The 26,882-nt window shown below is 44.1% G+C and overlaps 1 protein-coding gene across 39 annotated transcripts in view; it reads right to left on the bottom strand.

Annotated features, from left to right (window-relative positions):
• Positions 1–26,254, bottom strand: part of AFDN (afadin, adherens junction formation factor) — a 233,174-nt gene extending 206,920 nt beyond the window's left edge. For 37 of the 39 annotated variants that reach the window (XR_010599747.1, XM_024112024.3, XM_024112055.3 and 34 more), the window contains exon 1: positions 25,863–26,254. Coding sequence is in view for 36 of the 39 variants with exons in the window: in XM_024112024.3 (XP_023967792.2) it covers positions 25,863–25,970 (108 nt within the window). In the remaining 3 variants the exon portion in view is untranslated. Of the gene's footprint in view, positions 1–25,509; positions 25,625–25,862 lie in introns of those variants that run through there. The other 2 variants (XR_010599748.1, XM_065588931.1) reach the window with 2 other exon arrangements.
• Positions 26,255–26,882: the final 628 nt, after the last annotated feature.

The raw sequence follows: 26,882 nt of genomic DNA, 5'->3' as shown, positions 1-26,882 counted from the left end.
CTAACCGCCCAGGTGTCTGGCTGCGCATAATCAGCGGCCAGGCGATTTGCCTCAACCTCCCACCCAGCCATAAACGTCTCCCCCTTACTCTCACAGATATTGTGGAGCACACAGCAAGCAGTAATAACGATGGGAATATTGGTTTCACTGTGGTCTAAGAGTCAGTAAACTGCACCAGCGCGCTTTTAAACGTCCAAAGGCACATTCTACCACCATTATGCACTTGCTCAGCCTATAGTTGAACTGCTCCTTACTACTGTCCAGGCTTCATGAGCCACGGGAGCAAGGGGTGGCTGGAATAGGTGCGACCGCACGGTGCTGCCGACTGGGAGAGCAGCCTGAGGCAGAAGCCTCCAGCTGGCATGATATTCCAGGCAGGACTGAATCTCCATTAGACAAAACTTAAAGAAGAGAATGACCTGGAGTCATTCCCATTTTTGTCCAGGCGCCCCCGACCGACCTCACCAAGGCCAGCCAGGAGCACCCATGTCTGCCCAGGCACCCCTGACCAACCTAACCGAGGTCGGCCAGGAGCACCCACGGGACGACGACGGCTAGCAGTTGTATTGTACCGTCTGCCATCCACAAGGCAAGGCAAGGGGATGCTGCTGTGTAGCACTGCGGTCCCACGTCTGCCAGCAGCACCCAGGAGACATACAGTGACAGTGAGCTGAGCGGGCTCCATGCTTGCCATGGTATGTCGTCTGCACGGGTAACCCAGGAAAAAAGGCAAGAAACGATTTTTTGCCATTGCTTTCACGGAGTGAGGGAGGGAAGGGAGCCTGACGTCATGTACCCAGAACCACCCGCTACAATGTTTTTGCCCCATCAGGCACTGGGAGCTCAACCCAGAATTCCAATGGGCGACAGAGACTGCGGGAACTGTGGGATAGCTACCACAGTGCAACGCTCCGAAAGTCGACGTTAGCCTCGTACTGTGGATGTACACCACCGACTTTATGCGCTTAGTGGGGGGACACACAATCGACTGTATCAAGTCGATTTCTAAAAAAATCAACTTCTATTAAAATCGACCTAATTTCGTAGTTTACACATACCCTTACAAATATTGTTTGTTACATAACTGCACTCAAAAACCAAACAATGTACAACTTTAAAGCCTACAAGTCCTCTCGGTCTTACTACACCTCTACCCCGATAGAACGCTGTCCTTGAGAGCCAAAAAAAATCTTACCGCATTATAGGTGAAATTGCGTTATATCGAACTTGCTTTAATCCACCGGAGTGCGCAGCCCCACCCCCCTGGAGCGCTGCTTTATTGCATTATATCCGAATTCGTGTTATATCGGGTCACGTTATATTGGGGTAGAGGTGTACTTGTTCAGCTAATTGCTAAAACAAACAAGTTTGTTTACATTTATGGGAGATATGCTGCCTGCTTCTTATTTACAGTGTCAGAAGTCTTAAAAGGGCAACACTGACACAGAAACTACAGACCCTGAACCATCAAATAAGAAAATCAACCTTCTTGTTGGTGGCAGCATCTGACTCAAAATGATGAAAACGAACATGTGTCAGTCCACACTGCTTTGGATCTTTATCGAGCAGAACCCATCATCAGCATGGAAGTATGTCCTCTGGAATGGTGGCCAAAGCTTAAAAAGGGGCATATGAATGTTTAGCATATCTGGCACTTAAATACCTTGCAACACCAGCTACAAAAGTGCGATGCAAACGGCTGTTCTCACTTTCAAGGTGACACTGTAAATAAAAAGCAGGCAGCATATCTTCATAAATGTAAACAAACTTTGTCTTAGCGATTAGTTTTTGATTTATGTAACAAACAAAAAAATCTACATTTGTAAGTTGCACTTTCACAATAAAGAGATTGCACTACAGTACTTGTATGAGGTGAACTGAAAAAAATCTAATTTTATCTTTTTACAGTGCAAATATTCAATCAAAAATACTATAAAGTGAGCACTGTACACGTTGCAGTCTATGTTGTAATTGAAATCAATATATTTGAAAAGGTAAAAAAAATTCAAAATATTTATCATAAATTTCAATTGGTATCCTATTGTATAACAGTGTGATTAAAACTGCAATTAATCACAATTTTTTAATCGAGTTAATTTGTTTTTAATCACTTGAGTTAACAGCGATTAACTGACAGCCCTAATTTCAAGGTATTTAACAAGGGTTAGGATTTCATATTAGCAATTAAATGACTGTTTAATTAGTGAGCCACCAACATGAAATTTTAATAGTGACTTTTTAGAATTTAATAAATTAACACACTTGAAAGCAGAACACTGTTCTTTTGTGAGTCAGGAAGAGAATTTTCTTCTTCTTAAGTGAAAACATGAGATGATAAATTGTCAAATCATTCTAAATATGAAGGGCCCACGGCTGCTTTTTGTCCTAGATAACTATCACATACAACAAAAAGATCAATGTTATCAACTAAATGATAAATATGAATACAAACTGTTTAGTTACAGAGTGACCGCCAGGCTCAAGGGTCCCCTACCAATGCTGCCTGGGTCACACTGGGGCAATCAGGAGGACCCGGGCCCTGTCCATCTCTATCTTTTCCAGGACCTTGCCTATCAGTGGGAAAGGCATAGAAACCGGCCTGACCAGGACAGGAGGAAGGTATCGGAGATAGCGCCTCATTCCAGCCCCCACCCCAGAGCAGAACCAAGGACAGCGACAGTTCTGCCAGGTCACAAACAGGTCCACCTGGGGTTCCCCCCTCTTGGAAAAGCCTGTACACCACCTCTGCGTGAATGGCCCACTCATGCTGAGAGGAGAAGTCCCAGCTCAAGCGATCTGCCCACAAGTTCCAGGCGCCCAGTAGGTGGTAGGCCTGTAGGCAAATGTTGTGGGCTATGCAGAAGTCTAACAGCTGAGGGCTTCCTTGCAGAGGATCAGGCCCCGCCTTGCCTGTTGATGTAAAACATCGAGGCCGTGTTGTCCGCGAAAACCCTGATCACCCAGCCCTCCAGGTGTGAATGCACACCAGCCGCAACGCCCTGAGCTCCTTGACGTTTATGTGAAGGGCCAGGTCCTGCGCAGACCACCAACCTTCGGTCTGAAAGTCCCTCACATGGGCTCCCCACCCCAGATCCGATGATGGGGCACCAGTTCCATCGACGGGGGCCTGCCTCTGAACAGGACCCCGTGGAGCATGTTCCTGGGAGAGGACCACCATCGTAGGGAGATGATCACCGGTTCTGGCACAGTGAGGACCTTGTCCATCCTGTCTCTGGCCTGGGAGAACACCGAGGCCAACCAGAGCTGGAAGGGCCTCATCCTGAGTCTGACATGGCAAACCACATATGTGCACGCCGACAAGTGACCCAAGAACTGGAGGCACGCTCTGGCTGTGAAACTTTGTGACCGTGTCAATGAGCCTTTTCAGGGTCTCGAACACCTGTCCGGTGGGAGGGAGGCAAGCTCTGTCTGACATGGCATCTAAGACCGCCCCGATAAACTCCATGCTTTGTACCGGGACTAACATGGACTTTGGTGTCATTTACCAACAGGCCCAAAGTGGCGCACATGGACAGAAGCACCACGTGATCCCACACTTGCGACCGGGAGCTGCCCTTGACCAGCCAGTCGTCCAGTTAGGGGAAGATCTGGACCCCACAGCGCCTGAGGTAGGCCGCCACCACTGACATACACTTCATAAATACCCTGGGGGCAGTGGACAGGCCAAATGGGAGGACCGCGAATTGGTAGTGTTCCTGCCCAACCGTGAAACGGAGGAAGCGTCTGTGCCCCTTGAATATATGGATGTGGAAGTATGCGTCCTGCAGATCGAGGGCGCTTCTTATAGTCCCATGACTTTTTATAAGGAGGTTCGTATTTAGAGTTGGTGGTCTGGGCGGGAGCCTGCTGTGGCTTCAACTTAGGTCGAGCCGGAGCCGGAACATAGAGACCCAGAATCTGAAGAGTCGTGCAGGAGTCTTTCAGGCCATGCAGTTTTATATCCGTCCATTCTGCAAATGGAGTTTTGCTGTCAAACGGAAGGTCCTGCAAGGAGATCTGCGCCTCACTAGACAGCCCAGAGAGCAGGAGCCACAACGCCCTTCTCATGGACACGGGTAAGGCCATGGACTGTGCGGCCGTGTCCGCTGCATCCAACGCTGCCTGCAGGGTTGCCCTGGCAGCCGCTGTACCCTCCTCCACCAGCGCTTTGAACTCCTTCCTGTCATGCTCCTGGAGGGAGTCCTCGAACTTGGGCAAAGAGCCCCACAGATTGAACTCATACTGGCCCAGGAGAGCCTGATGGTTCGCCACCCATAACCTGAAGCTCGAGGACGAATAAATTTTCCTTCCAAATGAATCCAGCCTCCTTGAATCTTTATTTTTTGAAGTAGGGGCTGGTTGGCCCCACCGTTCCCTGTGGTTGACTGACTCGACTACCATGGAGTTAGGGGCAAGGTGAGTATATAGGTATTCGTGCCCCTTGGCGGTCACAAAATGCTTGCGTTCCACTCTCAGAGATGGGGGCCAACGACACCAGGTTTTGCCACAGAGCATTTGAAATTTTCGCCACCCCTTCATGGAGGGGCAAAGCCACCCTGCCCAGTACCGAGGCGGATAGGACATTAAACAGGGAGTCCGAGGGCTCCTCCACCTCCTCTGCCTGAAGGAGGAGGCTTGATGTCGCCCTTTTCAATAGTTCTTGGTGGGCTTTAGAGTCCTCCTGTGGGAAGGAGGGGCCGTAAATCACCTCATCAGGGGAGGGCGAGGAGGCAGGCGCAGTACTTTGCGTGTCCACCGTCACCGGAGGATCCACCACCTGGTCGGTCTTCGGGCATGGCGCTGAGGATGTGCGTCACACCGACTACTTCCTCGGAGGCCGGGAGAGGGATGCTGACGGTTGTTCTGAGGCTCCGGCCACCGAGCGAGCCCCCACCGGGGGCTGAGTCAGTGGCCACGGTGCACACTGGTACCATTATGGCAGCCACGGGGCCCAGTGCCACTGCACCTGCTGTGGCACCAGCGGAGCAGGCTGTTTGGCCTGACCCATCTATGGATGGGGAGGCCAGGCTGATGTATGAGCTGCCACTGTCCCTGGACTGGGAGGAGCGGTGGCGCCGGGAGCGGTGCCAACCTCGAGACCGCGACCTCAGTACCATCAGTAACAGCTGCTCAGCGATCAGCTCCAGCGGGCAGATCCGCGATGGCGAATCGCCAGCAATCGACACTGAGGGCTGCAGGAGCGGTGCCGTGGCAGGGTCCTGGAGTGAGATAACGAACAGGAACGGGCGTTGACATTCGTGTAGCGACCGGTTACGATAGGCCCTCTGAGACTAGGACCTACGGCGTCATCTGCCTCGGTCCCGTTGGTGTTCGCTCCTTGTGGCGGAGCAGTGCCAGGAGACTCTTTCAGACGGAACCCAGACAGACAACCTGGGGGGAGTCGATGGCGACCCACGTGGACTGCGCACGGAACAGTCGCTGAGCGGCGAACGGTGTTGGGAACGTTCCCTCGACCGAGACCGGTACCGAATCGGGGGTGACTGCGGAGAGCCCAGTGGCGGCTTGCCTCTGGAGCGTGGGGCCAACGTTGACGGTGCTCCTGGTACCGGCATGGACATAACGTCCCTGGCTGCCTACAAGGCATCCAGGGAAGCCTGCTCCAAACAGGCCAGGCTACTCTGCTTGACTTGAGTCAGAGGCCTAGAGACCAATGTGGATCGAGGACTGCCCAATATGGATCTAGCCTCTGCCCCAGTTTTACTCGGATGCCGCGGCAAAGAAGGCCTCTTCTTAGCGTACCCCATGGACGGGGAGTGGTGCCGACTAGTAGATGGCGCCGAAGGGTCATCACGCACCAACACCGCGGTGCCCAGTGCCAACTCAGAGCAGCACGCCAGAGTCGGGGTCAACGCCAACTCCATCAGGATAGCCCGGAGCCTAATGTCTCTCTCTCTCAGTCAGACTTAAACGACTTGCAAAGCTTGCAGCAATCGCTGAGATGGGTTCCCCCAAACAGCGTAAACAGTCCGCGTGCGGATCACTCACTGGCATAGGTCACCTACAAGTGTCGCACAACTTAAAACCCAAGGCATGGGGCATGCCCCGACCCGGGTGCACTAGCTAAACTAAACTACTCAAACTAACTAACTACAGGTACCATACACTGAACGAACAAGAGTTCTGGGGATGAGCTACAGAAAGCTGGAGCAGAGCAGTTCCGAAGCACCTTCACTGGCAGCAAGAAGGAACTGAGGGTGGGAGGAGCGCGCAGCACCACTTATACCACACCATGGAGGCGCCACTTCAGGGGTTGCTAGGGGCGCTCCCCTACGGATACTGCTAGGAGAAAAAACTTCCGACACTGGTGCATGCACACCTATTGTGGAATACACATGAGAATCACCTGAAGAAAGCAAAGTTCAGGAGCATTCAATTTAACAATTTCCGTGATCTTTATCTATTTGCAAGTGATATTTGGGTCACAAAGGAGCTTTGACTTAGAACACTTCACAGAAAGCAATATTTGATTAAATAATTCAGAACATTAAGTAGAAGACAAATTAGTAACCATTTCAACTGCTCCGAGTTATAATAGTTTCATTGAACCGCCAAAGGGAATACCCAGGTTGGCCAAAACAGGAGAACTCAAAGGCAAGGCAGCCAAGCAATTATTAGGGCTCCAACAGGGAAATTTAAGACTCTGAAGACTAGATTCATATATTCCAAGGCCAGAAGTTCTAAGTCACCAGGCAGACAGTTCCAGTATCTTTATTGCTGCTCATTATTTTCCCAAGCTGCAAAAGAGTAAATGTTGACAAGATACTAGTCAGTTTTTACTGCTACTATTCAGAACCCTTGGGAGGCCATAACACTGACAAGAATCAGGTCAATATGATTTCTGCTACTTAAGAAAGCTATTAACACCAATGAAGGCAGACAACAAAGCTATCCACAAAGGAAGAAATTCAAAAAGGGAGGACGGGAGAAGCTTTAGAGCAGTGATACTCAGACTGAGGCTCACAAGCAGCTCTTTAATGTGTCTCCTATGGCTCTTTGCAGTATATGATATTAAAACACTGATTTAATTATTAACCGTTATTAACCAATCAGGATGCTTTTACAACATTATTAACCAATTGTAGTTGATAAAATAATACTTAGTCATTCTGCTCTGAGAATAATTTTTATATATATATATATTTAAGAAAGAATGAATTCACACTGCTATAGCGCTTTTGGGTAACATTGATTGCTAATTTGACTCCTGAACCACTGAGGTCTGAGTATCACTGTTTTAGCGTTTCAGAGAGACACCATGGTACAGCAATCAAAGCTAAGAAAGGGCAGAAACTCTTTGCCAACTCGCGCTGTGGTCCAAAAGCTCTGGGAGTAGGAGCAGAAGAGTGAAAATGCTCCTCCTTCCTTCTAGCAGCCAAAGGGATTTGGTGGCGCTTCAAATTCATTAGCCACCTATTAATCAAAGACTAATATGAAACATGAAACTCCTGACGACAGCCCAGAGACAGCACCTTCATATGAACCCAAAAACCTTTGACAGCAGTTTGGGGCAGGGGAGGCGGGGAAGGGAAGAGTGTTTTCAACTAGTTTAAGGGTAGGCAACCTATGGCACGTGAGCTTATTTTCAGTGGCACTCACACTGTCTGGGTCCTGGCCACCAGTCCGGGGGGCTCTGCATTTTAATTTAATTTTAAATGAAGCTTCTTAAACATTTTAAAAACCTTATTTACTTTACATACAACAATAGTTTAGTTATATATTCTAGACTTATAGAAAGAGACCTTCTAAAAACATTAAATTGTATTACTGGCAGACGAAACCTTAAATTAGAGTGAATAAATGAAGACTCGGCACACCACTTCTGAAAGGTTGCTGACCCCTGAACTAGTTGTTGTCCCTAGACAATGTGGGGGGGTGTGTGTCATTTTTCATATCTTTCTTCGGCTTGTAGATTTAGACATTTAGTTGCCACATCTGTCGTAACATTTCTAAGCTCTATATGAGGTGATGGTTGCAAACAGAGAATTAGGTGCGAGTTAGAAAAGAGAAATATTGATAAAGATACTCTGGGGGGGAAGAAGGAGGGTAAATATGAGACTAAATACAGGGAGGTAGGGGGCAGAGAGGAAATTAAAAAAGAGAGAGGAAAAACACTGAAAAGAATATCAGAAAAGTTACAACATGATCTATTAAAGGCCGGGGGGGGAGGGGGGCGCAGAGAAAAGAGAAGCCAGGAAACGTAAAAAGATTCAAGAGCAAGAGACACACAGGGCTTATACACTCTCCCCACTGCCCTATGGCACCATTCTGCACTGGGAAGAAAATGTAATCCCAAAATGGGGAAGAGGAGAGAGTAGGACTGGATTTGGGGATGTTGCAGTGGGCACCACAGCAAGTCTTCTTTCTGTGGCTGGGAAAGAATTGTTCCCTCGCTGCCAAATCAGCCTGGGCATTGTGGGTTTTTGCCTTCTTCTCAGCAGCCAAGGGACCCAGTGGGTAGGTTAGGTTGTAAAATCCATTTTGCCAGAACTTGGCAGTGCCCAGTGCAGAGGGCTTGGCTCCCTGACAAACCAGAACGGGAAGTGGATTAGGAAAAGGGATCTCCCAAACAAAGTGAGGAGTGGAGTTGGGGTTCCTAAGGTCTGCTACGGCAAGGACATAGCCACACCACGGTAATCCTAGAACATAGGGAAAGTAGTGTGGTCCCCAACAATGACATGGGGACCTGGTGGATTACAAAGGAAGGATGACCTGCACAAGTTATTGGTCCATAGTTCCCAGATGTCTTATTTAATACAGGTGTGGCCTAATTAAACCACATTCCTGCTGTCTTTTTTTTTTTTTTTCCCCCCATGCAGTGTCCTGGACAAGTATTTATTTCTTTAAGCTGCAGGATGTGCACATTTGTAGGATATGGCAATGCAGGCAGGGGAATGCCAGCAACTATTTTTCACCCTGACTAATTCTACACAGGGATGTTTACCAACAGAACCAAACCAGTACAAATACACTGATACAACTTCCATGTGGATACAACAATTCCAGTATAAGAGTTTCCACATGGGGAGATATATAAACAATATACAGCTTGCACAATCAAACAGTTCATCAGGAAACTAGGAAGTGGCACATTTATTTAAATTAAAACAGACACTTAGTTTCCCCAATAACTGAGTTTTAATAGGTTTTTTAAAACCTCACATTTCCACATGCAGACTGCTGCAGTACATTTTCCTTCGGTACTTATTACAGTACTCAGTTTTCCGTTTTAAATCTACATGTTAATACTGTACTGCTTTTCACATCAATTATCCCACATTTAAATTATAAATAATTACTTCTGTAAATAATTACTTCCTAGTCAGTTATATTAGCTTATACATTTTTTTGTGAGATACAGTTGTTTTACCTACAACATATATAAACTACACTTATGAATGGGTCTACTGCTATCAAAGTTTTGTTCTGCCACCCATCATCATGGTATTTGAACACAACTCAGTCTCACCTTAAAAGCTCAAGCTTGAAGAAATTCATGTATGTTTAACCTTTATTTATAACCTTAATTTTGTTCTCATTCTAGAACTACACACCTTTGATTAGTTTCCACTGAGAAACCTGTTTTTCAGAATACAAATGTGGTATCTCATATGGAGAATACTGTTGAATTTGCTATACTAAAAATTGCAATCATTTCATCAAAGAATTACTAATTAACAAGTAAGAGCTAGGATTACCTCCAATGTTATATGCCAATAGGCAGGGCCATGCTATGACAACATCAAATTGAGTGGGTTACATCTCCACTAAAAACAGTTTTACATATTTAGAAAAATCTATGTATAGAAGAATCAATAATATGTTGTAATAGCAACTCTAATCTATTTATAAATCTGTTTAAACTGTTGTTTTAATGACCAACAATCCTCTCTCTGGAGACCACCTTTGGTCAAAGCCCTTTATATTCAGATTAGACAGAGACAATAACCAGAACACACAGGAACAAGCCAGACTTCCTTTCTTATTGCAAATCCTGACAAGAGGTCTAGGAGACACAAGAGATTAAAAAAAAACACTGCATTTTTCCTGTTAAAAGGCTAAAAGGTAATGGTAGATTGCAACCTAAACTTCAACAACTTCAAAAATACCTTAATGGAGGTGTGTCAATTACTCTACAAAAGGTTGACTAGCTTTACAGATGCTTCTTACTGGTTCCAGTGGACTGATTACACCTACTAGTACTCCAAGCTAGAGCATAAAACTAGTTTATTCCTATTATGGTTTTTTTATAGAATGCATGTGTGATGCTAACGGCCCCCCTACGACAGCTGGGGAACTGTTGTCATGGTATATACCCAAAAGGTAGCAAGTAGTAATATATAACTGGAAAGCAAATAACTCACTGATCATTAGTATTCTTGCCTGACAGATGTATGGTAAATGCACAAATGAGTTTATAGAGGTGTGCTGGAAGTAGGTTCTTAAAATGTATTTGGCAAGTAAAGCCTAAGCCACACCTGCTCCAGACCGAAGAATGTCGTTCTACCTGCTTGAATGCATCTCCAATGTAAATTAAGCAAGGTATGATCAAAGACAAAGAAAAGCATATTTACGGGCAAAGTAAACGAGCCATCAGGAGAGCAAGTGGGAAAAGATGACCATTTAATCTCAATGAGGGATGGAGACTGCACCCCCAGGCAGCCTTCCTGCCTCTTGAAGCAGGGTCAATTAACTTTGGGAAAATATGAGAAGAGAAAAAGCCATTTTGGTATCCTTCACCTAAAGTGACAAAGAAACTGAGCACTTTGAGCTTTGTGAATGGTCCTGGCCAGATAGTGTGGTCAGCCATGCTGGAAGAGAGCCTTGGTGAGAAATATTTCTTTGAAAAAAGAGAATCTAGTTTGTTATATCAGGTTTTAGTCTTAGAAGCATATTTTTACTTTTGTTTGTGTGTAACCCTTTCTGTCTTTATTCCTTATACTTTCTATCACTTTAACCTATGTCTTTTTGTTTAATAAACTTGTTTTACTTTTACTATAAACCAACTCAGTGTTTTGATTACAAGAGAGGGTTTGTTAACCCCAGTTAAGGTAATCAGCTGCTGGGTACCATCTCTTTAAGGGAGCAGCGAACTAAACTTCTTTAAGTGTTCTGCGAGAGGGCTGGACCCTACAAGACAGATGGCTTTGGGGAAATCTGGGACTAGGAGGGTATTGGGGTCACCCTGTGAGGAATAACCAAAACCTGGGTGAGGGTATTGTGCTGTAAGCAAGGTGACCTGCTGGGGCCAGGAGTCTGAATCAAGGCTGCACAGCACAAATACACCCAAGGCTACAGGGCAGGCAGTGACAACACCTTACCAGTTTGGGCTGACCCCCAAAACATCACAGTATATCAATCCTTACCTGTCTGAAAATGACAGACTAGAGCATCAAGGCCAACATAAAGCTCTTGAATTACACCTTGTGTGCCCTGCAATGACTAAGGTCATATACTACACACAATTTGAAATATTCAACAAATTCTACAACTCCATACCATTCATTTAGATAGAGAGATCTCGTCTTTCATTCCTTGCTTTGGAATTGTTCAGCTCTTTTTTAAATTCTTTCCTCTTAATTTAAAAAGGGAGTGTTCAACAAAACTAATGGAATTAGACGACAGTGTATGTCACATTAAGATTAAATACCGTATATACTCGTTCATAAGCCGAATCTTTTTAGTAAAAAAGGGAAGCACCACAGAAGGGGTCAGCTTATGAACAGGTATAGAGAGGGAGAGGTGGAACACAGCCCCTCCCCCCAACAGAGGGAGCAAGGAGAGGCAGCAGAACCAGAAGGGAAGAGGCGGGGCCAGAGTCTCTCCACTTCTGGCCACGCTGCTCTCCCCCAGCCTCCAAAGCAGCTGCAGCTCCGGGGCTGGCAGGCTGCAGCTGTGCAGCGCCGTCCGGCCCAGCCCAGCGCCACCCAGCCCACCGGAGCAGACTGCAGCCGCACTGCCCAGCCTGCTGGAGCAGCTCCAGCCAGGCCAGAGGCATCCTCCCCAGATAAAGTGGGAAGGGATGAGGAGAGTGTGGGGGTCCCAAGCTAGGGGTGGGGTCACGTGGGGGGTGGTTACAGGGGTTACTCCTGACTCCCAGCTTCCTCCCCCCCATAAAATTTCCCCACCAGTTGCTGTCCCGGCCCATCAGGGTAAGCAGCTGGCGCGCCCCGGGACACTTTCTTTACTTAGGTTTACCTCTGTGGCTGTGGACCCTAGAGGTAAACAAACCATCTCGGCCCACAAGTGGCTTATCCTGATGGCCCGAGAGCCAAAAAGTTTGCTGACCCCTGAATTATAGGGTCGGCTTATGAACGGGTTATAAAAAATTTTCCATTTTTACTTATTTCAGTTGGGGGGAGGGGGGACGAGGTTGGCTTATAAACAAACCAGCTTATGATCGAGCATATACGGTAACTCATGTTATCTTTTGAGTTTCCTTGTTGTAAGTTAAAAGCTACAATGCTGCCCCTAAATCTACAAAAGGAAAAAAAAATTAGTCCACCAAAACAGAAATTATCAGGGTTAAGTGATTTGTTTTAATTGCCAGATTTATAAAATAATCTTTTAAAAAAATGTAAACTTTAAAATGCCAATTAAACACCATTACACAATTTGACTAATTTTTCAGGTTGTAAGTATGAAAAGTACTTCTCCCAGGAAGAGACAGCCCTCCGTACAAATGTAGCTTGCTATAGAACGCATTTCTCATGAAAAGTTATATCTTAAATATGGATAAAATAGAAGAGATACTTACATTTAATTCTTCCATAATTGGAATGTGGGGGGAAAAAAAATCTTATTTACTACATTCCTGCCTTCCACATTTCTCAGAGAATGCAGCTCTAGGAAATATGTACTGTTCAGACACTTTTTTATTAATTGAGCCAAGATTAATAATGTGGGCTTGATAGAATAGTTACTAATATATCAAGAAGTATCTCTTTCACCTGTGCTCTTTACAAGATTTGGCTTTTTACTAGATTAAATATACATTCACGTAGTTTATACCAAAAATGTTTGGAAAGATTTACAGTGTTTTATATTAGAAAGATTTTCTTTTCTTCCGTTTGATTGTGAATACTTTTAATTGAATATCCTTCTCCAGGTCTGGACCTAAACAGCATTGCTCTAATGCTTGTGAACCACAAAGCAGAAGTGACCAGTCATTAAAATGTGCATTTTGAGTACAAGCAAGCAAACAGACTATATGGCATTAAGAAAAAAGATTTTTCAAAATGTTAATCTAAGTTATTGGTAAGAGTATAATTCTTAGATTGTGTCCTTTTGTACCAAATGTAGACTATAAGCTCTCTGGGGCAGGAAATGTCTTCCTTCTCACTTTTTTGTACAGCTATTAGGACAACAGGGCCCTGCGCCTTGGTTGGGGCTCCCAGGCAATACCATAGTATACATAATGCAAAATAATAAATCACTGTTTAAAAGTCTAAAAACACCAATAAGATTACATTTAACAGTAAGAAAACATCTCAGTGTGGACTTAAACACAAAAGGCAGCTTGTCAAGCTAGCGGGGGAGGGGGGCAGCTACTTTAAAAATGCTAGGCGGGGTGGGGGGTCCATTAAAATTAAGTAGTTAAATTCTGTCTAGCTTGCTAGGACAACCAAGGACAACTTATTTTGGCAACATATACTTGCCTAACCTACAAATGAATCATTTGCTATTTCATTTGTTTTACTATGAAGGTGCTCTCACCTTTGGGCAGATAAGTGTTTTCACCCATGCACTGGAAGACAGAACATAACAAGGGCAAACATTAAAAAAAAAAAGGTCATCAAGAAATTCTAATGGAAGATCTGTCAGTAACTTACTACTTAACTCTAGTTACAAAATGTTAAAAACAAAAAGTAAAAATAAACAGACATATGAGCGAAGAAAACAACTTGGGTCCTAATCCTGCAAATATGTAGACCTTGTCTACATGGGGGAAATGACCGACATATCTATTGTGAAATAAACTATTCCTCATTATCTATTCCTGAATAGCTTCCCATAAGGGCACTCTATTCCAGAATAAGAGTAATTGTTATTCTGCAATAATTATTCTGCTTCCAATTAAAATAAAATCCTTTGGTTTTGAACTTGTATGAAGAAATAATAAAACAATTAGTACAGTAAATGTTTTAACAAATTTTCAATTTTTGAAAATGTTTTCCTGCACCCTCAAATTTTCTATGTAAAGAAGATTTTGATATTAACACCACATAACTGCATTTTATAAGTTGTCACAGGAAATCGGGAGGTTTTAATCTACTGAGTAAGGGACAGTTTCTATTTTTACCACCCAGGGTTTTGACATCAGAAAAATGAAATACATATTTGCTTCCCCTTTACTTTTTGGGCAAATAAACAAGAACATTTTTTGTGAAGATTGAACTAATATTTCCCCACCTCAATCTTTTCTGACAGCAACCAGCTACTCAACTACCACTCCTGCCCCAAACATCCATCACTGTATCCAACAATGGGGTCCTGATCCATGACTGGGGCTCCTAGGCACGACAATAAAAATAAATAGTTTTACATAAACACTATCTGGGTGATTTGTTAAAATGTAGGAGAGTGAAATGATTAATGCTGACAGTTAAATGGAAATTAGGTTTCAGAATGAACACTAAATTGAAATGAGTTAGGCAGATCATAAAGCTCACAGCTATTGTTCCCAGCTGTCTGTAGATTCAGAAGAAAAAAAAACTATCACATTTAAAAAATGTAAATGTCTAGCCCCTCTGTTTAGAATGTGCATTAGGAATATGAAACTTTGATTCTGCAAATGGCAGAATCTTTGGCAGCAGAATCACAGGAGCCTATGTGTAACGGACTACATCCAATCCAAAAATATACTGGACCACACTAAGAAGCAACTAGATTATTTGGCAAGAACTAAGTAGCCATGAGTAGTAATCTCTGCTCCAGAAAGGTTCATGACTCGAACCGATGTTATAGGTTTCTTAGTCTACATGAGAAGAGTATATAACGTCCTTAATCACACAGTAACATGCTCTCATCGAGTTTCTCTTTTTTTATGATTCACCCAAAAATAAAAACAAGTCAAAATATTAATTATTTAAAACTTCAGACAAACTCTGGGAACATTTTTGACGTTACTTTCCTGACACAGCAGATTTTCCAGTTATCCTACATAACATGGTATGTTGAGGCGTTTAAGTCCACAGCCGTAGGGTGAGCACTTTTGTTACTCAGTTTGGTCCTTTACAGACAGGTATTCTGAAGGCTGTAGTTTCCAGAGAAAACATGTGACCACAGAAAGGCCTCTTGGAACAGAGAATAATAAAAGAACTCTCTTCTGCTCAATATAGACAACTGGGGAACTGTAGCTTGTTCATAGGGCTTCTCCAGTGATGTGGTGACCAAGGTCTGGGTAGGACCTGAGGTGTGGTTCCCGGTTGAGAGGGAACAAGGATAAGGAACTGGGCTAAAGGGGTAGTTTAACCAGGGGGGCAGACTACCATACCAGTGAAGAAAAACTGAGGTCTGGCTGCAACTCAATGACTGAGGGGTAAGCAACGCTGTTAAATCATACTGTGAAGACGTCGTTCTTCCACTGAGAGATTATATGTTGTCTCCTAGATGCTGAATAAATCATCTTCAAGACGTTCACAAGGCAACATACAGTCCCATTTAAAAAAAAAAAAAAAGCCACCCACCAACCAACCAGGCACAAATACATCTCTGTTCCCATCCCAGTGTTTCCAATCTAACTATAACAAGGATGTTACAAAAGAGTAGAGGACAAGGAGAGAGCAGACAAGATTACATAGTTCCTGAAAGTGTATGCGTAGCATATTTTTTTAACATTAAATAGGAGTCTTGGTCAATTCATTTCTTGTTGGCATTGTGGCAAATATGGGGTTTAAGATGGGATTTAAACAATTAAAGAATGACAGCAGTTCAGGAAGGTAATTCCTTACCTAGGGAGCAGCACAGGGAAAGGTACAAACAGTTGCAAGAATCAAAACAAATTGTATATTGACACAGCAATGGTTAGAACAGAATGGGTAGAGGAGATTAGGCAATAAGAGACTAGGTCAGGTAAGTAAATACAGTAGAACCTCAGAGTTACGAACATCTTGGGAATGGAGGTTGTGCATAACTCTGAAATATTTGCAACTCTGAACAAAACGTTATGATTGTTTTTTCAAAAGTTTACAACTGAACAACTTAATACAGCTTAAAGGCTTTACTATGCAGAGGGAAAACACTGCTTTTAGCCATTTTAATTTAAATTAAACAGGCATAGAGTTCTCTTACCTTGTAAAAAACACACTTTCGTTGGGGTTTTTTTAGTACTTTATGTTTAACACAGTACTGTACTTGCTTTTTTTTTTTTTTTTGGTCTCTAGTTCTGCCTGATTGCATACTTCTGGTTCCAAATGAGGTGTGTGGTTGATCAGTTAGTTCATAACTCTGGTGTTCTGGAGATTTCCATTACTTGCATCTGAAGAAGTGAGGTTCTTACCCACGAAAGCTTATGCTCCCAATACTTCTGTTAGTCTCAAAGGTGCCACAGGACCCTCTGTTGCTTTCTGGTGTTTATAACTCTGAGGTTCTACTGTAGTGGCAAGTATTGTGCTGGGCTTCGAATGGGACAACAAGCAGCTTGGATTTAATGCAGTGGAGCAGAAAGAGCCAGCAGTGTGATTCAGAAAGGATAACAGGGGTGTGGTAACATGGACAAGTAAGTTGACTGTAGCACTACCACAAGATTATATTTTATAAGACAAATTATCTAACAGGGCAGAGTTAAGGTTGAACACTCTGCCTTACCTCTGCATTTCTTGACTCTGGAGTATTTTATTTTTCAACCTTAAATTTTGTGTTGGTGTTTGCCTGGAATTACCCATATTTTGGGCACAGAACTATGACTACTGCATATCTGAGGAGCGGGTGACACTGTATGTTGAAAAGCAGGAGTGACACTGATAGTCATAACAGTTTCATATTTGCCATTATGAGCAGAAGCAGTGAAATTTCAATCTCCAGCTATTTGGGAATTCTTGAACCTTTTCACATGTCTAGCAATCTCTTCTCGTCTTCAGTTAATGTGGTTAAGCATCCTTTTAACACTTAATATAGCTGACTATCAGCAATATCTTTAACGCAAAATGGATACTGAGGAAAAAGTGGTATATGCATGACCATATCAACAATGGGGCAACAATTTCAATAGTAGAAGTCAATAGATTCTACTAATTCATTTACAAGCTAACAGTAAAATCTCTCATACATTTCCTATATTTTTAGCTCACCGAAATGAACTTTACACAACTGTATTATGCATAAAAATTCTGCCATATATTAGGCACAAGTATATTTTGCTTAAAAATATTTCAAGAGACTTCCATTGAAGTTTAAAATACTTATGTTTTATTTTTTATTTATTTATTTTAAACAGATCTGCCCTCCTACATACCTAACTTCACTGACAGCATGGCATATCATTAAATTACTACTTCATCCTGTGGCTTCCTACTCCACCTTCAGCAACATAACACTTGCCAAACTGGAATTTCTCTCTCACACACCTCTCTGGGTTTTGTGAGTCACCCCCTTACTTTCCTTAGTTAATAAAGCATCTGTTCAAATAAAAAAATATTCTGACACAACAACATTAAATGCAAGAGTGTTTTCCTTCACAGACATATACTCGCTATCTACACTACTAAAATTAAAAGAAGTCAAGATGAAATATGGTCAGTCTGTTCAATTCTTAAAATTATTTTAAGTTTCAGATGATCTTCATAACCCATCTGGTTGGGCACATTTCTTTTTGATTAGGAGGGACATAAAAATTGTTATTCTGATATCTTTGCATTACTGGGGCACAGTTATACATAAAATTTAAAAGTGTCTTCCATTTCCTTTATTTTGTTAAGCCTGCTTTAAATAGAAGACATCAAGAAGTCTCATGTTTTATTGTCAGAAAAAGCACATTTGTACAAACATAACACCCTAATATTTCAAAAGGGCTCATTTTTCTCAATTGAGTCAGTAGCACTTTAGTCAATAACAGATTCACCCATCAGGAGGGAATTCTTTAAAGAAGTATTTGTCTGAACCTTACAGAATTAATTAGCCACTAACCCAAGAAGTAACTTACATAAGAAATATTCAGAGAGACACATAGTGCATCTTCTTACAAGGAAAAACCTTCAGGCCACTGCTATGTTGCCTTTGCTATGCTTTACATAGCGGTCAAGAACTTACACTTATTATGGTTCTCAAGGCAGCTTACAATAATGTTAGGTTTGCAAAGACTACACATTCACTTTACTCAGTTAATAAGAAGCTTGTGTAATGTAATCAAGCAGACTATCATCACCTGTTTTTCCCTAAATTAGCTTTTCAACCCAGCTTTCATGCAAAATTGTGAATCAATGGTGAGCCAAATGAGTAATTCCATAGTACAAGTTTAAATGTAACTGAGCTAAAAATCATTAAACAATAAATTTAAAAGGTATCACCACTTTTATCTTTTGTAAAACGGTAAAAGAGGTCAGACTGAAATTTCTGTAAAGTCTTCTATTCATTAAAAGAATAGGTACAGCACAGGTAGCTGCATTTCAAGATTTTCCACTTTGCCAATTTCTCTAAAACTCAATCTTCAGCGACTCCCTGCAAAGAGAATTCATTTTCCATGTTCATTCTGTTTTTGGAAATCTCTGAAAGCAATCTTAAAGTAAAACACAGCCTTAAGCTTTTTCAGACCCATAATTTCTAGCTAGTGAAGCTCCTCAAGTGGTAGAAGGGGTGGAAGTTATAGTGTACACAAAGCACAAAAAAGATACAAATGTTTTTGACACCATGTTGTCTTATCTTGTTCTCCACAGGTTTGGATAACAAAGTGGTAAAAAATGCACAAGACTTGTCTATAATTCAGCTTCCATCGGTGCTACCATTAATGGAGCTGCATGCATTGGGAATTATGCATTTGAAAAATTCTTAAGTGTTCTAAAGGCCTATCAACTCACGTTCATATAAGCTCTATCAGACATCCCTCAAATGATAATGACTTTTAACCTCTATCAGTCACACAGGGTCAGATCTGAATCCATCGCCTAAAAGTAAAAAATTACATCTCATTTCCAATCCCCTCCCCATGCCATCCAATCAACATCTCACCATTTTTCCTAATTATTTTTTTATATTATATATACACACATATATACACATATATACACTGCCTAGACCAGGGGTCAGCAACCTTTCAGAAGTGGTGTGCCGAGTCTTCATTTATTCACTCTAATTTAAGGTTTCGCGTGCCGGTAATACATTTTAACGTATTTAGAAGGTCTCTTTCTATATGTCTATAATATACAACTAAACTATTGTTGTATGTAAAGTAAATAAGGTTTTTAAAATGTTTAAGAAGCTTCATTTAAAATTAAATTAAAATGCAGAGCCCCCTGGACCGGTAGCCAGGACCCGGGCAGTGTGAGTGCCACCGAAAATCAGCTTGTGTGCCGCCTTCGGCACGCGTGCCATAGGTTGCCTACCCCTGGCCTAGACCAAGTTTCTGTTTGCACTTACATGGTCTCCAAATGAGCAACAACAACAAAAATCAAGTCAACAACAAAACCCCTCAATATTGAGATCTGAACCAGTCAGAGTTAGCCTAACATATGCTGCTGTTGAACCTACAAAGGCAGATTTGATATCTGCAGGCAAAAAGTCTCTAATATTTGACTTAAATGAAACCAGACAATTTTTCAGAAGTTTGCTTTTTAAAAACAGTAATTATTAAATATGAAGACCATCTATTTGACTTCAGAAGCTAGATTTAACATAAAACAAATACAAGATTAACCAAAGTTGTGCATAAGCTTACACACATGAAAATTACAATATATGTTATGAATGAAAATGTCATTAGATTAAAATAGTTTTTCTGGAAATTCTAAATAAAATAAATTTTGGTTCATGACAACCATCCTACTCAGCAGCCCTCGGGCAAGCTTAAAACTGCTCTAAAACGTTTCTCCAAAAATAAATCTAACTCAATATGTAACATAGCTATGTAGGATAAGAAAGCTGAATTATCAATATTATGAAAACCACAATCCTTTTAGCCTTTTTCACTTTAATTTGAGAATAAAATGCATAGTAAAGTTAAAGATGTATTGTCATCAAGACGATAATAATGTCTAGTTTTTACACATACTGCTTTTCATCAGTAGATTTCAATGCGCTTTACAAAAAAGGAGGTACACTATTACAGCTGGGCAAATAACTGATTTTTCAGTTTGCTGGCAGTTCTGACGAAAAAAAAAAAAATCAAAAGAAGATTCAGGTCAAGCTAAACCAAAACTGAAAATTCAAAAAAGTGTCACTGAATCAAAAAAGTCAAGAAAAAATTCATTTTGGTTAAATGAAATATTTCTTTTGACCCTGGCTAGCTTGACTAAATAGCCAGAGGAGGACAATGACAAGATGGTGGTGGTGATGCCTCTCTTATAACCTTTAGCCCAGTGGTTAGGGCACTCACCCAGCATGTGGGAGACCCAGTTCAGTTCCCCCTTCTGGCTGATGTGAAGGAGGAATCTGAACTAGGGTCTCCCACCTCTCAGTGGAGTGTCCTAACCACTGGGTAGGACCCTACCAAATTCACTGTCAATTTTGGTCAATTTCACGGTCATAGCATTTTAAAAATTGTAAATTTCATTATTTCAGCTATTTAAATCTGAAATTTCACAGTGTTGTAATTTTAGGGGTCCTGACCCAAAAAAAGGAGGTGGGGGGGTTTGCAAGGTTATTGTAGGGGAGGTGGCGGTACTGTTACCCTTACTTCTGCACTGCTGCTGGTGGCGGCGCTGCCTTCACAGCTGTGCAGCTGGAGAGCGGTGGCTGCTGGCTGGGAGCCCAGCTCTGAAGGCAGAGCCTCCGCCGGGGGCAACGCAGAAGTAAGGATGGCACGGTATGGTACTGCCACCCTTATTTCTGTGCTGCTGCCTGCAGAGCTTGGCCCTCAGTCAGCAGCTGCCACTCTCCGGCCACCCAGCTCTGAAGGCAGCAGCGCAGAAGTAAGGGCGACAAGGTATGGTATTACCACTCTGCGCTGCTGCTTAGCAGTGAAAAATTCTTATAGTGAAGTGAATTTAAGTAATGGCACCCCCCCCCCCCCCACCTACACACAGTTTAAAAAATATATATTTGCTACTGAATAATATTTTTATCTGGTTTATGGTACCCAAAGTACCAAATCAAGCTCAAAGCACGACTGTGCTGGGTGATAGCCAAGCACATAATGTGACATGTTCACAAAATATAATATATAGAGATATACCTCTCATAGAACTGGAAGGGACCCCAAAAGGTCATTGAGTCCAGCCCCCTGCCTCCACTAGCAAGACCAAGTACTGATTTTGCCCCAGATCCCTAAGTGGCCCCCTCAAGGATTGAACTCACAATCCTTGGTTTTAGCAGGCCAATGCTCAAACCAAAAAAGCTCAAATTCTAAATAGATAAGACAGAAACCAAGCAATAGACTAACAAATAAGCAAAATTTTAAGAGTACAAGAATTTGTTAGTTCCATTTTCTTTCTGGAAGAGAATTGTTGTTTTTGACTCTTGATTCTTTGTTGATTTCCTCAAACCACAATATACACATTATTTGGTCCAGATGTCTCAACCAACTTGCCATGCCTTAGATGACCTAGCATTCTTTAAAATGTTGTTGAATAGTAAACTATATTTTTAAAAGCAATTATTAATTGTAGTTTAATCCAAATTCAAGCAAGTCTCTCAATGTTTCATAAACCACAGCAAAGCAAAATTCCTTAGAACTATGAAATTATAGCATTCCACTATTTCCATCGATCTTGACAACATAAGAATTCAGTTTATGTTAGTTGCACTGATATTAAATTAAGTCATAACATGTAGTATTTTATATTAATTTGTAAACTTCTTGTGTCAGGAACCTAATCTTATTTGATACCTATAAGTGTCACATGCTGTACATCTGGGGCACTAATAAGTAACATGGACTACTAAAAGATTTCTGAAACACACAATGTTTAAAAAAGATATTTAAATACCTACAATGCTATTAGGTGTAAATGTTACCTTACTTTCAATAAGTCCACACAGTATTTCTGTAAAAACATTTGTATTTAAAGAGGCTTGTTCACAGTGTAACAAAATATGAACCCCTAAGTGTGCAGTATTCACTTTACTTGGCAAAACATCTTGAAAGTTGTGAAGTATTTTGATTGTATTTCACATAGTAAAAGTTCATCTATAGAACTTAAAGCCCTTTAGCAAAACGTCACACATAAAAAAAAAAAAAAATCTATACAGCATGTCTATGAAACAGAAGCCAAGAGAAGTTAAGGTAATTTGCTCAGATCAAACAGCAAGCCAGGGAGAACTGGGAATAGAACCCAAATTCTATACCCTACCCAATGGATCACACTGTCCAAAACCCTGTGGATGACTTGTTTCATTTTTACAACTAGGATTTTCAAAAAAGCCCAAAGGGAGTGAAAACGGTCAATGGAATTTGGACAGCTAATCCCCTTAGGACTGATCCACACAAACTTGCACTGAAATAACATACATTCCAAAATAAGAGTGTCCACCCAGACTTGCACCGAAACACCACCAGGTGTGAATTAAAACTGATTATTTCTGGTCCACACACGAGCTTGTACTGTCTTCAGGCTCATTTGAAAATCCCAGCCTACATGTCTATAAAATAGCACTACAATTCACAATCAAATCAATGGGACTACTAACAGTAGTAAAATTAAGCACGTACATTTGCAGTATCTGGGCCTAAACTGCAAATTTATTTGTCCAAAGTGAGTAAAATATAATTTCTCATTACAATCATGGTAAAGGGCAATCAAATAGCTTATATGCAAGGACTGGTAAATCTCCATGGCAAATGTGCAAAGCCAACCTAAAGAAATGATTTTTTCAAGCTGGCTGTCACTAGCACAATAACACTGCACAAACATAATTTGCCCTAAATGGGAAGAAAGATGAGATATGAAACACTGGGGGAGACAACAGGGAATAGGTAAAAAATCAACTACTGATATTTTGTGTCAACCTATAGGTTACCCCTGGAGGAATTCTATGACAAAAAATTAAAAACTCTGCATCCAGAAGATCTGCATATCTTATTTGTCAAAACACCGCAATATAATCTCCCCAGTTTCAATTATTTTGGTAATTTATTTCAAAGTATCTGTCTGTATGTATGTAACAATGCACACAACAAAAAAAGATTGCCCCAGCAGTAGAGAGTTAAAGAAACCCCTATGACAACCCAGTTTCTGTTATGCTTTTGTTGGGCACCTCAGTCTGGGTGTGTTACATGTGACAGCTAGGCACACCTGGGGGGAAAACTCTGCCCCTTGGGTCTTTTAGTTGATTCTTGTTTTTTCACCCTGCCTCCGTAAGAGTTACCATATTTCAAGCTCTGACGGGGGTATAGCGGAGAAGGAGGGTGGGGGGCTGTGTGGGGCCCCTCCATCCCAGACTCCTGCTCCCCCTTCCCCCAGAGCCCCGCAACAGGCTCTACTCTGCACAGCTTCATTACTGTCCCACCGGGCAGAGATGACCCATACCTGCTGATAGTGGGGGGTGCGGGGGGGCAAAGGGGGGGGACGCACGGCACAATTTAAAGGTTCGGCCGCCTGCGGAACAGCTCAAGTCATGCCCCCCACCTCCAACAGGCCCCCCCACACCTACCCTTAGTTTCCCCTCCCAGAAAGTAGCAGCCTTTCCCTGCAGCTCCCATCTGTTGCTCCTGCCTCTCTCCGCTGGGCACCGCGTGCCAGCTCCAGCTCCTCATCATGTGACCAAGCGGGGCTGGCAAACTCAGGAACTACAACCTGTCTTGGTCTCCCGCGCAGGCACACTGTGAGCTGGGGAGCCGGGGTCTGCCAGGTCCACCAGCCCCTAGAGGCGACCAGCAGCTCCACTGTGCCAATTGTGTGAGGAAAAAATGAAATTCTGTGCAGAACATTAATTCTGCACAAATTCTGCATTGCGTGGTGCACAGAATTGCCCCAGGAATAAACAGGTCCACATTGGAGGAGTGCTTTGCTCCCAAAACAAGCTATGAAAACTGCATTAGTGGTAGCACCTACTTTAAGGATAAGGATATCAGGTTTCAGAGTAGCAGCCCTGTTAGTCTGTATCCACAAAAAGAACAGGAGTACTTGTGGCTTAGAGACTTAGATACATCCGATGAAGTGGGCTGTAGCCCATGAAAGCTTATGCTCAAACAAATTTGTTAGTCTCTAAGGTACCACAAGTATTCCTGTTCTTTTTATAGGATATCAATGTGTTTTGTAATACCTAGTGAATAAAAAGCAAAGAGCTGGAATTACGATAAACGCGGCAAGATACCACAAATTACACAGAACACTTATCTTGGTAATATTAATAGTACAAGAAAAGTTCACAGCAGTGCATAGAACAGACCACGTCCAATTAAATATATTACTTTTTTCAAGCTCTAATAATTTAAAGATATTAGATTGCTTTTAGCTTTTTCATGGTTTCCCCACCTCTATATTAGTCTGTACTTGGAACTCAAAATGGGACTGCAATTTAAAGAAGGCAAGATTCTTTCTGGGACCTTTGTTAATAAACAACCACAAACAGGCCCAGGCCAAAAGCTAGTGTTAATTTCCTTCTTTTCCTTGGGAACATGCACATGATCAGCCTCCACCCTATGAGCAGGGACCTCACTGTCAGACAAATAGGACTATAACCTACCTACCCAAACCCTCCCCCACCCCACACCCTTTCAAACCAGACACACAACACTGACCAGCTGATGTGAATATGACAAGAGGTAGCGGTGGGGTGTGGCTTGAATGTTACTTTTTAAAAAACAACTCCAGCTTCATTCCAGTCATTAAAAAACGCCCATTTCATTAGGAAGAAATCACCCACTGTGTTTTTCCGGTACAACATGTGAACTCTCAGGACTAGGAATCTGCCCGATATTTACTTTAAACTGAACGTTGGCAACCTCAAAGTTTTCAAACACATTGAGCCAAAAAGGCTCCATCGTCACGCCCTTTGAAAGCTACACAGGAGATTTCACCAACAGCTCACCCTGAGCTGTGAAGTAAAGGAAGCTGCGTTTTAAAAGGGGCATTTTCCGCACAAAGCGAAACATTTAACACACTCCCAGCGTTTCCCTCGCCAGTCGCTGCCCTCCCATCTCTAAGCGTTACAAAGCACAGCCCCCCAAACCAGTCCTCCTGTTTGCATCACCCTGAAGCCCCTGGCAGCACCTCTCCCAGAGGGTCCCTCCCTGTTCCCACTGGGCCGGGGGGTGCGGTGTCCTGTGATCTCTCCCGTCTCTTCTCCGTCGCAAACCTGCCCCCGCCCCAGAGACTCTCGGGGCATTTTAAAAGCGAAAATCACTCCCGCCTCGTCCCCCCCGGGGCACAGCCCCACCTCGGCCAGGGGAAGAGTCACCTTCGGGCAGGGGGCGGGGGTCTATGTCATTCCTCCGCTTTCCTCCTGCCCAACCCCAGCACTCCCAACAGCGCCCCGCGGTTCTGGGCAGAGCCGGGGGAGGCTGCCCCGTGTCCCCCCAGGAGAGTCTCGGGGAGGGGCCGGGGTATCGGGGAGGGGCGCGCCAGGCTGACCCGGGGCGGGGCGGGCGCGGCCTGTGCCGGGCGCGGCGTCTCACCTCGCGGGGGGAGGGGTCCCAGCGGCCGGGCCATGGGGCGGGGGGGTCCGCTCTCGGCGCGGGGCTGGGCCGGGCGCAGGTGCTGGGAGCGGAGGGGCCGGGCCCTCCCCTGGCGGGGGGCCGCGGGGGGTCTCACCTCGGTGGGGGGGCTGATCTCGAACAGGTCCAGCCGGTTCGCGTTCCAGTGGTTGATGATATCGGCGAGTTTGCGCCGCTCCTCCTCCCGGCTGCCGCCGCCCGACATCCTCCGCCGCTGCCTCCGGGGCGCTCGGTGCCGGGGCCTCTCCGCCGGGGGGTCTCCTGGTCCGGGGGGGTGTGGGGCGCTTCTCGCTATTTGATTGTTTTTATCCCAGTCCCCGGGCGCGCCCGGCGCTTTCCCTCCTTCTCAGGGATAACGCGGGGAGGGGGGGACCCGGGGCGGCGCCTCCTGCTCGGCAGCGTCTTCCCGGAGCCGAGCGCAGCCGCTTCCCCTGCCCCGGTGTCTCCCTCGCACACACACACACACACCGTCCCGTGCGCGCCGCCGCCTCTGCGCGCACTCCCCTCCCACGCCGCTCACCTCCCCGCGCCCGGCTGCGCGGCCCCGAGCCCGGCGACTGCGGCGGGAGCGCGCCTCGGGTGGTTCGGCCCCGCTGCAGCCAGGGCAGCGGGCGGGGGCTGGGGTGATGCGCTCGCGCGGGCCGGGATCCCGCGCCGCTGGTGCGTGCCGGCCGGCGCCGGGGTAGAGGGCGCGCCTGGTAACAAGGGCCCGCTCCCGGTGCGCGACCCGAACGACGGGGGCGGAGCAGGGATCCGCCGCCCAGTTCTCAGGGTAGGATCGGGGCGCTGTGTTTAACTCCTAGTGATAAAGGGCGGACCCACCCCACCCCTTTCCCTGAGCCGATCACCGAGAGGATTGGTTTTATAGAGTGGTTGTGTCCTTATCAGAAGGAATAACAGTTTTGGTCTTTGTATTTCCTGGCTCTGTTGGCAATCTCACGCTTTGAACAAACCAGCCCCCCAGCAATTGGAGCACATGGCTGGGAGAGAGGGGGAGATCCCTGGACTCTCTTTGATGCTCTGCCACTAGCTCCCCATGTGGCCCTGAGCATGTCACTTCACCTCTCTCTCAATCAACCTTTCTCCCCTGTAAATTGAGGAGAATGATACTTTGCTG

This window comes from Chrysemys picta, chromosome 3 (genome assembly GCF_011386835.1).
Source record: "Chrysemys picta bellii isolate R12L10 chromosome 3, ASM1138683v2, whole genome shotgun sequence".
Lineage (NCBI taxonomy): Eukaryota > Metazoa > Chordata > Testudines > Emydidae > Chrysemys > Chrysemys picta.
This window is presented reverse-complemented; position numbering and strand designations above follow the sequence as displayed.